Raw genomic sequence first — 17,519 nt, 5'->3', positions numbered from 1 at the left:
AGATTTTATCACTTCACATTTCTCTGCAATGAACTGCACCTCTGAAATTGCTGATATGGTGCCTCACTAGACATAAATGTGGGTTGGAGCTAGGACTACAGCGTTGTAGCCTTGATTCTGCATCCTGCACTTGCATCTAATGAGGTTCTGCTCTGGCCGAATAGCCCTGCAGTTTCTGCCCTCAATTTACCCACAACCAAGGTTACGCCTGTAATTTGCTGACTTATCGCTCTCTCCTTGCTTGAACAGGGATGTAATATTTGACCCCTTCCAGTCCTTTGGTGCAATTCTCACGTCCAAAGATCATTAGTAAATTGTTAGTGTCTCCATTGTCTCCTTCCCAGCCATCTTCAGTATTCTGGGCTTGGTGATTTTTCTAATTTTACTCATCTGATATAGTGCTGGGTTCTTGGGAGGGAGACTTACATTTTATTCCCAGTCGATGACATTTGCATTTGAGTTTCCCTTGGTTGATGAGTCACCTATTCATATTGTAGAGAAATATATTAATTTTATTACTAATTTAAAACTTTAAATACAAGCTTTAACTATTTTTCTGTTGTTTTAAATTGTAGCCTGTGTACTACTATTAACTTTTGAACACTTTTTTTTGCTGTTTGTATGCAGGTCCTAACACTTGCCAGCAATGAACGTATTCCACTTAATCCTTCCATGCGCCTTCTGTTCGAAATAAGCCATTTAAAAACAGCTACACCGGCCACTGTTTCCAGAGCAGGCATTTTATATGTTAATCCTCAGGATTTGGGCTGGAATCCGTGAGTGACTGATTTTATTGGTGTTGCTAATAACACAATGACTATGAATGTTTTACATTACACCTTTTGACAGATGCATCTTGCTTGTAAAGTACATAGTGGAACAGACCTGTTACCGTAAGCTGAAGGATTTGTGGCTTTGTAATTACAGGAGCATTATATCATGTAACACACAGTGGTCGAGAATTTCCTTAGAGCTGGTCTGAGAAAATTCCCGGCCAGTGTTTTATTATAGAATAAGAGCGACAGGAACGTACATTTATATAGCACCTTTAATGTTAAAAAAAAAGTCCCAAGAAGGGCCTTTAAGGAGGAGAGGGAGGTAGGGAGGTGGAGAGACAGAAGGATTTTGGGAGTGGATTTCAGAGCGTGGGGCCTAGGCGGCTGATTGCACAGCCTCCAATGGTGGCGGGGGGTGCGTGAGGGGGTTGCACCAAAGGCCAGAATCAGAGGAACTGATAGTTCTGGGGGGGGGGGGGGTTTAAGGCTGGAAGAGGTTACACAGATAGAATGGAGCGAGGTCATGAAGGGATTCAAACATGTTGAGAATTTTATATTTGAGGCGTTAGCGGACCAGGAGTGAATATAGCTGATAGGTGAGTGGGACCCGGTGTGGGATAGGATACAGGCAGCGGAATTTTTAATGAGTTGAAGTTTAAAGAGGGTGGAGGATGGAAGGCCGGGCAGGAAAGCAATGGAACAGCCATGTCTGGAAGTGACAAAGATGTGGATGAGGGTTTCAGCAGCAGATAGGTTGAGGCAGGGGCGTTTTTTGAGTCAAAACTCACCCTCGACTCCTCTGTCTTTGCAAACTCCATCTCCAACTTCCCTTTCCTCTCCAAAGTTCCTGAATGTGCCATAAGCTGGCATGTTCCCCCCCCACCAACACCACCACCCCCGGAAGCGGAATCTGACTGCCTGCTCAACCCCTGTGTCAGGAAGCAGCCTTAAAGTATAAAAAAAATCCCACCCCTAATCTCCACATGCCCAGGTCCCGATCCCTGGACCTCCTTCCACCACTATCAGCCTTAAGGAAACCTTATTCCCCTTAAGTCGATGGTCTTGTAGGGGCAAACAGAGCCTCTGCTCCCACAATGCCATAAAGGAATCTTAAACTTAAGGCTGGGACAAGGTGTACCTGGATCCCAGCCATGTCTTCAGCTATTCAGGCAGACTTCTGTGCAGTTTCAGGACCTTTCTGTTTACTTTTTCTGGAAAAATATTGCATGCAGCCATAACTTTGTGACTCTTCATGTATAGATATGTGACAAGCTGGATTGACACAAGGATTTACCAGTCGGAAAAAACCAATCTGACCATTCTCTTTGATAAATATGTTCCTTCATGTCTGGAGCAGCTACGATCTTCCATAAAGACCATCACCCTCATTCCTGAAAACAGCATGGTACAGGTAATCATCACATCCACTGGCTCCCATAATCTGCTCTGGAGGTCGTAGATTTTCATAACAGTCACCTAAATAAGATAAAATTAAATCTGCTTTTGATAACTTAAAATAGAATTATTTCGAATCATTTCACCACAGTAACCTTTCACTCGCTCAATATTTTTACTGAGGAGACGGAATCAATAAATTTAGGAATGTGCATAAGGAATCTCAGTTGCTGGGAGCGCATAGCAGAAATTTGGGTACAGCTACACATGATTTTTCAACCATTTAAAATAATATCCAGAAATGTGTTTGCTGCATATGCCCAAACTGCCGTTATTTACTTCCGGAGGGTGAGGTTCCCCAGTGTCGACATGCAATCGGAAAATTAGTCATTTGATGAAATTCCAAGTGAGGCTCTTGAGAGGTGGTCAGTAAATATATCCACCAGTTTAAATGCAGATACATTAGGATAGATTTTTCTCTGAGGCCTCAGGAACCAATGGGGTCTCACTTGGACCCCCCACTCCCCCGTTCCTCTGCTTTGAGGATGAAGAGGCAGGAAATCAGAAGGACCTGCAGGAATGCCAGGATTAACAGGCACTGTAAGTGGCCTCTGACTCCCTGCTCACTGGTACTCTCGCTTTCCTGTCTGCAGACCCAACTTGCTACTTCATTGTGACCCATCAACAATGCTTTGGAAGGCTGTGCTTTCCTCACAGTTAGAAATTGAGTTGTGCCAGCTGACAGGCAACTGCAGTCACATCTTATAAGGGAAACCTCCAACTTACTAAGATCTGAGCCCACTGCTAAATTATTTCTATCGTCACAGTCCCCATTTGGCAACAAACTTAACTCAGTTGCTTACTTGACACTGAGCTCTCCTCCACAACTTCCAAGATTATGGGGCAAGAGCAGGGGAATGGGACTAATTGAATAGCTCTTTCAAAGTGCTGGCACAGGCACAATGGGCCGAATGGCCTCCTCCTGTGCTATACTTACTATGATGCTATGATACTCCCATTCGGAGATCATTGTGCCACTCCTTCATGCAGGCATTTCCCCCACCTTGCCCCAAATAATTTTGTACCTATCCCATTAGTGGCAAAAACATTCACTGACAACAAATCTAACAGCTTTCTCACTGTGGCTTCCCTTGGTGTTTACTCTTGTGTGCCCTTTCAGTCTGATCCTCCTACTTCACCTAAAGTGGCAGTAAGTTCTGAGATGTTTGACTGATGATTTACAGCAAGAGCCTTCGGGGATTGAGGAGGTACTTCCTTGTCTTTGATTGTAGGCCGTTTCCCCTTTAAGAAGAAAACAGAGAGTGTGAAGGCACTCTGCATGCCAAAGTATGGAATGAAATCCAGGTATCCGAAGACATTCCTTAATGCCAAGACCATCTCCTTCCATGGGTCTGATCATGCCTTTCACGGGCCTCCTTCCCTCATGGCCAGAAAGTTGGGTCCTCCTTTGCCGGATTACAGCCTGTAGCACCTCAACTGTGTGTTTAAAACTGTGGGCTTGTTGCCTTGAAGAAGCACCGGTCTCAGACTTTGCAATAAGCCACACTGTTACAGGCACAAAATGCTTGCTGTGACACTTTCAGTTGTTATAGCAGTATTAGATTTTCCACCCTCTGGAGAGGCAGGCTGCCTATAGTAGGCGCTAATTGGACTTGGAACCCACCATGAATTGGGTTGGTTCTCGCTGGCATAACACCCAGGGTTAAAGAACAGTTCCAGTGCACTTAACGTACATACTAAACATATGAAAATAACGAGCAGGAAAAGACCAGCTGTTCCATCAAGCCTGCCACACACTCGTGATGGCTAGAGCATCATGAATAGACACTTCCTAGTCCCCACCCCCCACTCCCAGCCATGTAATTTTCCAGGAGAGGGGAAAAAACAGAGAAAAACCGAGGACCAATAAGACAAAACAAAACTCTGGAAATTCCTCTCGAAATCCAGGCTATGTACATTTTGATCATAGAAATGGGCATTTAAACTACAATAATTGAAAAAAAATGTTACCCCAGGCAGTGTCCACTGGATGGATCGGTACAAATTGTGTGCTCTATCTCAAAAGCATAGTTTAATCACTGAGTTTTGTTTCAATCTGTAATTAATATCAATAATGTAATAGATTGAATCCTTACAGTTTCAGCAGATTAAATATTTTTATTTTTGGGCCTAATAGTTAGACCCTGGCCCTAGCACTGATTTTAGATAGTTTCCTTGCCTCTCTTTCTATTGATGTCTCCCTTGCCCCCTCTGCAGCCAGTCCAGCTTTAAACAACTCTTATTAAAGCATCAGGTCAAAAAGCCATTTATACTAACACAATACTGCTTTCACCGCAGTGTCAAACTTTTGACTTGCCAAGTGATTTTACACCTTATTTATATATATTTATTAGTGTACACTTACAAGTCTTAACAGGCCTTTGGAGATCTAGGTCATTGCCTAAAACAGTACTAATAGCTGGAGAGCAGGAGAAGGGACATGTTTGTCATGCACTATTAGAGGCTTTTGACACTGGATGATAAATAGCCCATGGCACTGCTGCAACAAGCAGTAAGTCACATTGATTTGGCTGATACTCATCCCCATTCTTCCAAAGTGACATATTTTGCCAGTAAATACTGTCAATAAAATTAAAATTATCTACTTCATTATTTTGACATTATTTGCACTCTAGTTTACTCCCCTCAGCTCGCATTTTGTTGTGCAGTGCTCTCTGGTACCTTGCCCATGTGAATGTACTTGCACATGAACCTGAACACTGAGTATCGGTGGGATTTTCAACCTCGGGATCAATTGCTACCAAGTCTGTCTCTGTCTTCACCCAGTACTCACACGTGTTCTTCTGGCAAGGGTCAATGAGGTAGATTTTGACTTTGTGCAATAGTGTAAAATGGGCGATAGTGAATCAGCAGCCTGCTTTACATCTCTCCTGATTTTTATTTCCATTGTAATGAAATAAAAATCGTGAGACTTGTAAAAGGAGCTGCCAATTCGCTATCTCCCGTTTTACACTATTGCACCAAGTCAAAACCTACCCCCATCGATCAAGAGCTGGAATGCTAGCTATAATATTTTTTCCCCTCCCTCATGTTGGGAAACTGAGACCTATGTAGCACACCGACTGCTACTTTGGCTAATTCAGCACAGAACATAAATTAACCTAGTCTCTAAGGCCCTGTGCCACACTGTATGAAACATTTACCCGGTGAGCTGTAGGTTGTGGGGGAGGGATAGGCAAACTTTACTTCCCTGTTTTGATCATTTTCCTTTGCTTATCTATTCATGTTATTACCATTTAGACCCTTTGTTCCCTTTTGGACTGTCTACTGACTCCTAAGAATGTGCCTCCTGATTCTCCACGAGAACTATATGAGCTGTATTTTGTCTTCGCCTGCATCTGGGCCTTCGGTGGAGCAGTTTATCAAGATCAGGTTGGTTCTTGCCTATTCGAGGTTTGACTCTTTGGGGTGATTTTAGGAGGCAGTTGCGGGTGCGTTGGGGACAGGGGGGCTCCGAAAATCGCAGAAATCCCGTTTGGGTTCGGAAGCCAGCTCCAACTCGCCGACTTCCAAGTTTCCTAGGGATCCACCTGTGTGCGCGCAGGCGACCCGAAAACGGAAGTCCTGCCGGCAATTAAAGCCGACGGGATGACAGTTAAAGAGCCAAATGTACCTAATTGAGGTACTTAAGGCACTTTACCTGTGACAGAGTAAGTAGTTATAAAGATTTTTAACTTACCTGTGGGCGGCTTGCCCACCGCTTCTGATTCACGCCTGGTGAAACCAAGCATGAAGGGCCGGATCAGGGAACAAGAAACTAAATAAATTAAATAAGAAACCATGGAAGGACGTGAAAACATTAAATGAACCTACCTGTGAAACCTGCTCCGATGTCCGATGTATCCTGCTCCGATGTCCCCCTCTTCACCCCCCCCGATGTGCCCCTCTTCACCCACCCCCAATGTCCCCCGCTTCACCCCCTCCGCTATCCCCCTCTTCACCCATGATCACCTCGCGGTCATCCCCTCTCCCTCCCCCCCCCCCCCCCCCCCCCGAACTTCCCCTCTCTTTCCCCCCCCCCCCCCGCCGGATCTTCCATTCTCTTCCCCCCCCCCCCCCACCACCGGTCTTCTGTTTCAGCGCTAGATGACATCTTGCTCTCTCTCGCCCGCCCCCGCCCCCCCACGTTGCAGCTCCTGACGGCAGCCAGCCTGTCAATCAGGCTAGCTGCCAGGCGCGAAACCCAGAGAGGACGTTAATCACTATCAATCAATGTGCGATTGCGTCGGAAACGGTAAGCTTTGTTCATGCGGGTTTGCCACGCGCACCTTCACCCCCCGGTGCCATCCCCGCCACCATTGTAAAATTGAGCCCTTTGTGTTTATGTTATAGATTTTTACTGTGTTGAAAAATAGTTCTGACCATGAGAGTTTTATGTGCCTGTTACGCTGTGAGATGGTTTCATCAATAAGAGGAGATGGCTGCTGTGGTATAAAACATGACCACCATCATATAGCCTGCTCTTGTACACAAGGGTTGTCTTCTGATTTGTGTGGAATTGACCACTATCTTGGCATCCTTTTTGGTATTTTGTTTAGAGCACACTGAACTATACCACTTTCCTGAGAACTAATTTTGACTTTTGAATGTAAAATGGAGATTGTTTTTTGATCAAAAAAGTACTAATATCATGTGGGAGTTTTGAAATCCTACACTTGTATTAATTTATAGTGAGACTTGAATTAAGAACCACTCATTTCGAGAGACAGCATGGGGCAAATTTTCTTCCATTGTGTTTGCTTGTGAAGCAGAGCACATAAAGGCAGTCAGTTGAGGAAGAAGGCATACTAGTAACAGAGCCCGCTGATTTTCCATCCATGCCCAATTGTCTGCTTTGCATTCTGCCCTGGTGATTACTTACAACCAAGTGCAACAGAGGAAAATCTGCCCCTGCCTGTTCAGAGAAATCACCTAACATCAGTAACGAGTTCCTAAGGACCCTAGAGGAACAGTAGGCCGGAGCCCTCAGGATCTTGGGAATGGCAGGAATGCCCAGAGTCCAAGGGGTGATGATGCCGTATTGTTCATCATGCAACACCTGAAATGAATGCCCCCTACATAAACCTTTCTGTTGCATCAATATGAAGCTTGTGTGTAATCACTTTCAGTGCATTATGAAAGTCACTGCCAGATTTCCAGGGGCAAGCTGCCGGCGCCAGTTCACCCCATGAGAAAAATCAATTTCAGGTCGCCTGCCTTGCAGGCAGCGGCCGTCAGGTAAGTTCCAGATTTGGGGGTTGGAGTGGGCAGTGGGGGGGGGGTTGCCGGTTGCCAGGAATGTGGAGTTGAGGGGGACGTCCCCTGGCTACACAGAAGAAATTTTTCCCCCAAAAAAACTTAACTGTAGTTGGCAGCCGCAGGGACCGCTAAAGAATCCTGAGTGGGGCCAGTGCTGGTAACACAGGGGTCCTTCAACAGGCCCCGAATTAACAAATTCAAGGAGTCTCATCTGTTTGAGAACGCCTAAAAAATTGGCCCTACAGATTTAAGAGTAGGCCCAACGCCTGCTAAGTTAGTATGTTTTGCACCCATTTTATGCCCTAGAAATGGGCCTATCACATACCAATTTCTACTCCATGCTGCCTTCATTTTACAGCGGTCTTCCATTCCACTTTTTTAAAGTCCCCAGGCAGTGAAAGGCTGCCATGTGGAAATTAAGGATACCCACTGCTGCCTTGGCTCATGACCCCTCTGACATTCAAAGTCATACACAGGTATAATAAGACCCATGTCTCCATCAGGACTATCATTGAACAATGAATTTGCATTCTGAAGCAACGATTCTGATGTTTGGACAGGTTGGGGCATTCTGCAGTCCAAGCCTGCCAAGTGTCCAGGATTATCATGGTATGTTGCATTCTGCACAGTCTTGTCATAAGAAATAGGAGCAGGAGTAGGCCAATCGGCCCTTCGAGCCTGCTCCGCCATTTAATAAGATCGTATCTGATCCTAACCTCAAATCTAAATTCATGTCCAATTTCCTGCCCGCTCCCCGTAACCCCTAATTCCCTTCACTTCTAGGAAACTGTCTATTTCTGTTTTAAATTTATCTAATGATGTAGCTTCCACAGCTTCCTGGGCAGCAAATTCCACAGGCCTACCACCCTCTGAGTGAAGAAGTTTCCCCTCATCTCAGTTTTGAAGGAGCGGCCCCTTATTCTAAGAATATGGCCCCTAGTTCAAGTTTCACCCATTTTTGGGAACATCCTCACCGCATCCACCCGATCAAGCCCCTTCACAATCTTATGTGGTTTCAATAAGATCGCCTCTCATTCTTCTGAACTCCAATGAGTAGAGTCCCAATCTACTCAAACTCTCCTCATATGTCCGCCCCCTCATCCCCGGGATTAACCGAGTGAACCTTCTTTGTACTGCCTCGAGAGCAAGTATGTCTTTTCTTAAGTATGGATACCAAAACTGTATGCAGTATTCCAGATGCGGTCTCACCAATACCTTATATAACTGCAGCAATACCTCCCTGTTTTTATATTCTATCCCCTAGCGATAAACGCCAACATTCCGTTGGCCTTCTTGATCACCTGCTGCATCTGCATACTAACTTTTTGATTTTCTTGCACTAGGACCCCCAGATCCCTTTGTACTGCAGTACTTTCCAGTCTCTTGCCATCAAGAAAATAACTTGCTCTCTGTTTTTTCCTGCCAAAGTGCATAACCTCACATTTTCCAATATTGTATTTCATCTGCCAAATCTCCGCCCACTCACCCAGCCTGTCTATATCCCCCTGCAGGTTTTTTATGTCCTTCTCACTCTCTACTTTCCCTCCCATCTTTGTATCATCTGCAAACTTCGATATGTTGCACTCGGTCCCCTCCTCCAAATCGTTAATATAGATTGTAAAGAGTTGGGGACCCAGCACCGACCCCTGCGGAACACCACTGGCTACTGGTTGCCAGTCCGAGAATGAACCATTTATCCCAACTCTCTGCTTCCTGTTAGATAACCAATCCTCCACCCATGCCAGAATATTACCCCCAATCCAGTGATTCTTTATCTTGAGCAATAATCTTTTATGTGGCACCTTGTCGAATGCCTTCTGGAAGTCTAAATACACTACGTCCACTGGTTCCCCTTTATCCACCCTGTACGTTATGTCCTCAAAGAACTCAAGCAAATTTGTCAGACATGACTTCCCCTTCGTAAAGCCATGCTGACTTTGTCCTATTAAATTATGTTTGTCCAAATGTTCTGCTACTGTCTCCTTAATAATAGACTCCAAAATTTTACCCACCACAGATGTTAGGCTAACCGGTCTATAATTTCCAGCCTTCTGTCTACTACCCTTTTTAAATAAGGGTGTTACATTAGCAGTTTTCCAATCTGCCGGGACCTTTGCCGAGAGCAGAGAATTTTGGAAAATTATTACCAAAGCATCCACAATCCCCACTGCCACTTCCCTCAAGACCCTAGGATGTAAGCCATCAGGTTCAGGGGATTTACCCGCCTTGAGTCCCATTAATTTACTGAGTACCAATTCCTTAGTGATTTTAATCGTATTTAGGAACTTGCTGAAGAGGAGTGGGAGGAGGAGACTTGTGTGACTGAAGAAAGCACATGACGTCACCCTACAAGGCTGTTTATCAGCTGCCAGAGAGATTTGTCAGGCACTAATTTGGTTCATCGATCAACTCTAAGCAGCACTCATCCCACCTTGGCGCAGAGACGGCACAACTCAATACTGGAAATTCAGGGCCTTGATCTCGATAAAAAGGCTTCATTCTGTATTTCATGTTAATTTGTGGTTTCAATACATATTTTCAAATTGATACTGTTATTGGTCCTGAATTTGCGTGAGCTGCAATCCCAGTAGTTATGCTGGGATGATATCCAATGGTGCTGTCCTGTGCTGGCCCACCAGAGTATGCCGGATTAGTGGGAAGGCACCTCTTCTGTGGGCCCACTGGGTACCCACGCCACTAAAGGTGTATCTCGGACACCTACCAGCCCACACAGGCTACAAACTCTAGCTTGTAGCCATCTGACAGGAGAGAGTGCCTGGTTCCCCACCCAGGGAAATGTTTTTTCTACTCTTTCTATCCCCCTGTGTAAGGGAGTCAATAATCATTTTTTCATTTTTTTAAATGACGAGTTCTTCGGAGGTCCAAGCCACTTCCCTGCCCCGCCTCCCTCCCCTTTGGGGCCCACTTGCACTCTTGTAGGCCAGTGTGCCTCACCTCACTGGGCGTATTGGCCTTCAACCTTGCCCTGGGTCCCACTGACGTCAAGGAAGTATGAACTCCTAACATAAGGCGTCCTTGCTCCCGGTCCCGCCCTGTCTGATGCAAGGGACCATGTTTGGCGTGGATGGGGATTCTGCCCCAGAGAAGGCCTCCCAGAAACTCTCTTAGCAAAGGCTGACACCTGGCCTATCTGGGTCTTGGCCTATTTTCAGGGCCTTTCACTGCTTTCCTGTCAATTTGGTGCCATTGTCCTATTAGATAATTCTGCAGAGCAGAAATCTTAATCCAATCTACTTGTAGAATTCTAAATGAACCTTACATGATGTTAGTTAAGGGCTGTGGCTGGTGGTGTATGGTACTATCCATAATGTAGCGGCAGTGGACCACGTAAGTTTGATTGTGTGGAACAGTGAACTTGATAGTTGATTTTTTTTTTCAGCTGGTAGATTATCGTGTTGAATTCAGTCACTGGTGGTGCAAAGAAATGAAAGCTGTTAAACTTCCATCCCAAGGCACTGTCTTTGATTATTACCTTGATCCTGAATCAAAAAAATTCAGTCCCTGGTCTGAAAAGGTACCAGCATTTGAAATGGAAGCAGATAATCCTCTTCAAGTAAGTGAACTGATGCCTATCATTGAGATGAAAGAAAAAATGCCAGAAATCTCAAAATAGAAAATGATGGAGTTACACAGCCAGTCCATCAGCAGCTGAAAAGAGAAAAGGCAGGTTAATGTTTTGGAGCAAATCCTTTCAGATAGTAGATTAAAAACTAATTATGAAATTATAGATATTTAAAAATACAAACACCTATAAACCCTGATTTTCCAAAGCCATGCCCCCAAACTGGCATTGGGCACAGGTTGAAAAATGGTTGATGCCTTGACCTTGTGATCAATTTGCAGGACACCAATTTGCAATTGGCTGACTTGGGGCCAAAAGTGACCGTGCTATGGACAAGGACATATGCATTTTAATATTTAAATCCCCCCATTAAAGGTCCTACGCTAAGTTTTATATTTTAGGGCAAGACTACACCCAAAATGCAAACTTAGCACAAAAAAACAGGCACAGGAGAGTCCTGGGACTTGGCTGGTTTAATAGACCTCTTAAAATATTAAATTTCAAGGTGATATTTTCTTATTGCATTTTTATTTCCTTCTTATTGCATTTTGCTCCAATACATTAGTTAGTTTATGCATACTATTTATTTATTTTTTTCCTTGCCTGTACTTGGCTTTGTTATTCTTTATTGCTGCTGGCTTTGAAAGTGCACCATACAAAAAGATGAGGGAGAGGAGTTTGTGAAGAGCCAAGAAATACAAGTTCCAAATCCCCCTTCGAAGATAGGTCGCACCTGTCACTGCCCAGGACCTGTGTTGGACATGCACCACATCAGGTAGTCTGCAATGCACACACGCATAAAGCAAATGACAAGTTCTGTTTGCAAGGAGCAACACCTTCATTAGAGGCATCAATGGGACAGGACACCCAGCCTCACTGCAAGGCATTGTAGGTAACACCAATTTGGGCATCAGGATTCTTCACAATCAACACCATGGCTGTTATGAACAGAAACGATTTGCACTCAGTTTTGTTCAGGTGGTATCACAGAAATGTTATTATGCATGCTGTGATCGAGGAAGCCATGCCCGATGCTGACATGGGACCTGTATGTAATGCCTTATACTCTAGGAAATCTTGCCACCCTGTGGAAGCTCTCCACTCTGTTCCACATAGTGAATTAATTGTTTGCAATAACCTAGCTAAGACATATGTCACTATTCCGTTTGATGCTGTAGAGACTGAAGCCTTTCTGCAGGAGGTGTACCAAAGGAGGGTGTTCCTATTTGAGGCTGAATGCCACCCTACAGTAAAAGCACAGATGGCAGCTGCATGGAGAGAGGAAATCAAGTCCCTTGCTTGATACATGTATGCACTGCAGATTACCTGATGTGGCAGATGTCTCTTGGGATACATTGGAATGATTCAGTAACATGAAAGCTTCATGCTGCGATAACCTTCACTTGTATAAGAGCAGCTGTCCCTGATCCAGATGTTATCTGTAGGTCATTGTGCAGCAGATGACACAACTCTGTGGCAATGGATCAACAAAGACAGGTCACCTCTGACATTTCCAGGTTTGTGTGAAAAGGCCATCATAAGTAGGTTCTAGGGTAATGACAGGTGTGGCCAAGTCATCTCCGGTGTTGGTGAACTTACATTTGTTGGCCTCTCGTAAACTCATCTCAATTATGCAGCGTGTGTGGAACCTCCAAATATCCATGGTCCACCCTTTTGAATGGTGCATCTTCAATACTAGCCACAACCATGAATAAAAGGAAGGCATTGAAAAGTAGAAAACTAACCAGGAAAACCAATTAATGAATGGAGCAAAATGTGTCTTCTGCAGCACAGATGTGATGTGGCCTAAAATCATAAAACAAAATTTAAAAAAACTTCCAGTGAACAAAAACCACCATCTGCTTCCAAGAAGTGTATTTGCGCAGGCCAGCTCCCAGGACTTCCACAGCACTCATTGACGCATACCAGGAGCAAATAATACAGAACAACTGGATCAGGGACGCTTCCTCATGTACCCATGGACATTAAGTTGCAGGCTGGGAGTGTGTAATTTTATAATATAAACTTGCGGCATCAAAATATTTTCCCCATGTTGTAATTATGGGGCTTGGGAAGATAATAAGGAATGATTTATTTGATTGATCACATGAATATGCCCGAGGTGGATATATTTCAATGAAAACTCAATATAAGTACCCTTATAGGTGGTTCTGCAATAAGTATTTTCAATGTTAACGTTGTCACACTGTATAACATACAATAACCGCTGTTTTATAGTTAGAGTATATTACCTTGAGACTGTGCAATCTGGCCTAGGTGTGTAATGAGATAATTTGTATTTGTTTATTTCTATTAAAATGTATAAGTTGGCAAACTGACGAATAGTGCTATCCTGTTGTTAGGAGTGCATATCAGGAAATTGAGCACCACAATTTACTCCATTAATGTTAACAAGTAAAAAATTTCACTTAAATGTTTGATGGCAAGAACATTAAGATATCAGTTGGCTAACGATGGGGAAAGTGGTGGTTGGGGTAACTGACATAGTAGACTGATGGTTCAAAAGGGCCAACAGCAATTTGTGTCCCATTCCTGCTGGACCTCAGGATCTCCCTCAGATTTTCTTTTCCCCCCAATTCCCCACCCCATTCCTAGATCCCACAACCTCCTCTCATTGCTCTTGAAACCTAGACCATTTTCTCAATTTTCCCTCATCCCTGAACTGCCCCCCTTGTTCTCTCAGGCCTTGATAGTTCCTTTCCCAATGCTCCAAAGTCCCTCAATCCCACTCCCAGAGATCTCAGTGTTCCTGGAACCCTGGGAGCCCCCTCCTAGTGTTTACAGACCCTCAAAGTATTACTTGACCCTGAGACACCATTGTAATACTGCTGTATCCCAGAATCACACCTAGTACTGATATATAAGAACATAAGAACATAAGAAATTGGAGCAGGAGTAGGCCAATCGGCCCCTCGAGCCTGCTCCGCCATTCAATAAGATCATGGCTGATCTGATCCCAACCACAAATCTAAAGAACACAAGAAGTCGGAGCAGGACCCGGCCACATAGCCCCTGGGCCCTCTCCGCCACCCACAGGGCATTGACCGATCCGAACTCAGCTTCATGTCCAATTTCCTGCCCGCTCCCCATAACCCCTAATTCCCTTTATTTCTAGGAAACTGTCCATTTCTGTTTTAAATTTATCTAATGATGTAGCTTCCACAGCTTCCTGGGGCAGCAAATTCCACAGACCTACCACCCTCTGAGTGAAGAAGTTTCTCCTCATCTCAGTTTTGAAAGAGCAGCCCCTTATTCTAAGATTATGCCCCCTAGTTCTAGTTTCACCCATCTTTGGGAACATCCTTACTGCATCCACCCGATCAAGACCCTTCACAATCTTATATGTTTCAATAAGATCGCCTCTCATTCTTCTGAACTCCAATGAGTAGAGTCCCAATCTACTCAACCTCTCCTCATATGTCCGCCCCCTCATCCCCGGGATTAACCGAGTGAACCTTCTTTGTACTGCCTCGAGAGCAAGTATGTCTTTTCTTAAGTATGGAGACCAAAACTGTATGCAGTATTCCAGGTGCGGTCTCACCAATACCTTATATCACTGCAGCAATACCTCCTTGTTTTTATATTCTATCCCCCTAGCAATAAAAGCCAACATTCCGTTGGCTTTCTTGATCACCTGCTGCACCTGCATACCAACTTTTTGATTTTCTTGCACTCGGACCCCCAGATCCCTTTGTACTGCAGTACTTTCCAGTCTCTCGCCATTAAGAAAATAACTTGCTCTCTGATTTTTCCTGCCAAAGTGCATAACCTCACATTTTCCAATATTATATTGCATCTGCCAAATCTCCGCCCACTCACCCAGCCTGTCTATATCCCCTTGCAGGTTTTTTATGTCCTCCTCACTCTCTACTTTCCCTCCCATCTTTGTATCATCTGCAAATTTTGATATGTTGCACTCGGTCCCCTCCTCCAAATCGTTAATATAGATTGTAAAGAGTTGGGGACCCAGCACCGACCCCTGTGGAACACCACTGGTTACTGGTTGCCAGTCCGAAAATGAACCATTTATCCCAACTCTCTGCTTCCTGTTCGATAACCAATCCTCCACCCATGCCAGAATATTACCCCCAATCCCGTGATTTTTTATCTTAAGTAATAATCTTTTATGTGGCACCTTGTCGAATGCCTTCTGGAAGTCTAAATACACTATGTCCACTGGTTCCCCTTTATCCACCCTATACGTTATATCCTCGAAGAACTCAAGCAAATTTGTCAGACATGACTTCCCCTTCATAAAGCCATGCTGACTTTGTCCTATTAAATTATGCTTATCTAAATGTTCCGTTACTGTCTCCTTAATAATAGACTCCAAAATTTTACCCACCACAGATGTTAAGCTAACTGGCCTATAATTTCCAGCCTTCTGCCTACTACCCTTTTTAAATAACGGTGTTACATTAGCAGTTTTCCAATCTGCCGGGACCTCTCCTGAGTCCAGGGAATTTTGGAAAACTATCACCAAAGCATCCACAATCCCTACTGCCACTTCCCTCAAGACCCTAGGATGGAAGCCATCAGGTCCAGGGGATTTATCCGCCTTGAGTCCCATTATTTTACTGAGTACCATCTCCTGAGTGATTTTAATCGTATTTAGCTCCTCCCCCCCGAGAGTCCCCTGTTTGTCCAGTGTTGGGATATTCTTAGTGTCCTCTACTGTAAAGACTGAAACAAAATATTTGTTCAGCATTTTTGCCATCTCCATGTTTCCCACCATTAATTTCCCGGTCTCATCCTCTAAGGGACCTATGTTTGCCTTAGCCACCCTTTTTCTTTTTATATAACTATAGAAACTCTTGCTATCTGTTTTTATATTTTTTGCTAATTTCTTTTCATAATCTAACTTCCCTTTCTTAATCAATCCTTTAGTTACTTTTTGCTGTCTTTTGAAGAATTCCCAATCTTCTATCCTCCCACTAAGTTTGGCTACCTTATATGTCCTTGTTTTTAGTCGGATACTATCCTTGATTTCTTTACTTAGCCACGGATGGCTGTCATTTCTTTTACACCCTTTTTTCCTCAGTGGAATATATTTATTTTGAAAGTTGTAAAATAACTCCCTAAATGAACACCACTGCTCATGTACCGTCTTACCCTTTAAACATATATCAACATCCCTGGTAAGATTACTTTGCATAACACTCCTATTCCCATAAAACCTCTAACACACCATGAGAAACGCCACAGGAAATCTACTAGTAGCCAGTAGATCAGCCATAATCTAATTGAATGGCGGAGCAGGCTCAAGGAGCTGAATGGCTGAATAGTAAGTAAAATTTGTTGGTGAATTTTACTTTGGTATTCATATAGAAGTTGATATTGCGATTCTCTGTGCTTATGGTGCTGATGTATATTGGGTGCAGGTGACCCGTACTATCTGATGCTGAAGCCTGCAATGCACCCGTTACGCTTAGTATAATGAAGTGAGGAAACACCTGTGGTGCTGAGGGTCTACACTTCAGGCATGGGATTGGCATATTAATGCCTGAAAAAATGTATTAATGTAGTTCTTGTCCCATAATACAGTCTTAGCGCCCATATAAAACAGATGCTGGCTGGTTGGCTTGTTCAGGATTCAGTGTTCTTTTTCTTTAAAGTGGAGTCAGCTTGGTAGTTACATCAAATAGCTGCATGTTGACCCAGCAATGTTATTGTTTATTTTGTGGAATCCTTGGTTGTGCAGCTACTTACATCTTAGAGCTATACCCAGCACCACAATAGTATGTAAATGAGCTGACCTTGCATTATAGTGCACGATCAGCTCAATGCACTGCAGACGCGCACAGTCGCAGAAGGGCAGCAGTCCTGCTACCACTATGGATCGCATCATTGGCCTCAGCAACTTCTGCAGCATGGATGTTAAGTGGCATAGAACAGTGGACTTGTCTGAGCAGCTGTTCCAGGAACTAAACCTATCTGACGACACTCTACTGAAATGACAATACTCCTTTAAAATATTTAACTATGGTATTAAACTGGGTGAACTATGATATTGGTCAGGAATAACTCAACTTCTGTGTTAATGCTGTTATTAGTCAGAATTTTCTACAAAAGTTGCTCTTTGTTCTTTGCAGGCAGTTCTTGTCCCTACAGCCGAGACCACCCGACTGCAATACTTTGTAGATTTGTTGCTGGAGAAGGGGAAGCCAGTTATGCTTGTGGGAAATGCAGGAGTTGGCAAAACCATCCTAGTGGAAGACAGACTTGCTAATCTATCAGATGAATTTATGGTGTCCAAAGTGCCTTTCAACTACTACACCTCTTCAGTGATGTTACAGTGTAAGTTATTGATGTTTCAGGGACTATTCCCCAACTCCAGTTGATGCCAAGTGAAGCTTCGTGAGATCAACTCCATTCAGAATACAGATTTTTAAAAAATTTGTCTTTTCAGTGGGAGTTTAGACCAG

At 43.9% G+C, this 17,519-nt stretch overlaps 1 protein-coding gene across 1 annotated transcript in view; it reads left to right on the top strand.

The window, feature by feature from the left end:
* The window catches only part of LOC137332178 (dynein axonemal heavy chain 11-like), a 380,453-nt gene that overhangs the window by 204,164 nt on the left and 158,770 nt on the right, over positions 1 to 17,519 (top strand). The window contains exons 42-46 of the mRNA XM_067995882.1: positions 628 to 776; positions 2,037 to 2,187; positions 5,493 to 5,624; positions 10,891 to 11,064; positions 17,187 to 17,391. Of these exons, the coding sequence (XP_067851983.1) occupies positions 628 to 776; positions 2,037 to 2,187; positions 5,493 to 5,624; positions 10,891 to 11,064; positions 17,187 to 17,391 (811 nt within the window). The remainder of the gene's footprint in view (positions 1 to 627; positions 777 to 2,036; positions 2,188 to 5,492; positions 5,625 to 10,890; positions 11,065 to 17,186; positions 17,392 to 17,519) is intronic.

Source organism: Heptranchias perlo, chromosome 2 (genome assembly GCF_035084215.1).
Source record: "Heptranchias perlo isolate sHepPer1 chromosome 2, sHepPer1.hap1, whole genome shotgun sequence".
NCBI classification, from domain to species: domain Eukaryota; kingdom Metazoa; phylum Chordata; class Chondrichthyes; order Hexanchiformes; family Hexanchidae; genus Heptranchias; species Heptranchias perlo.
Note: the sequence above shows the minus strand (reverse complement) of the source record. Positions and strands in the feature narration are given on the sequence as shown.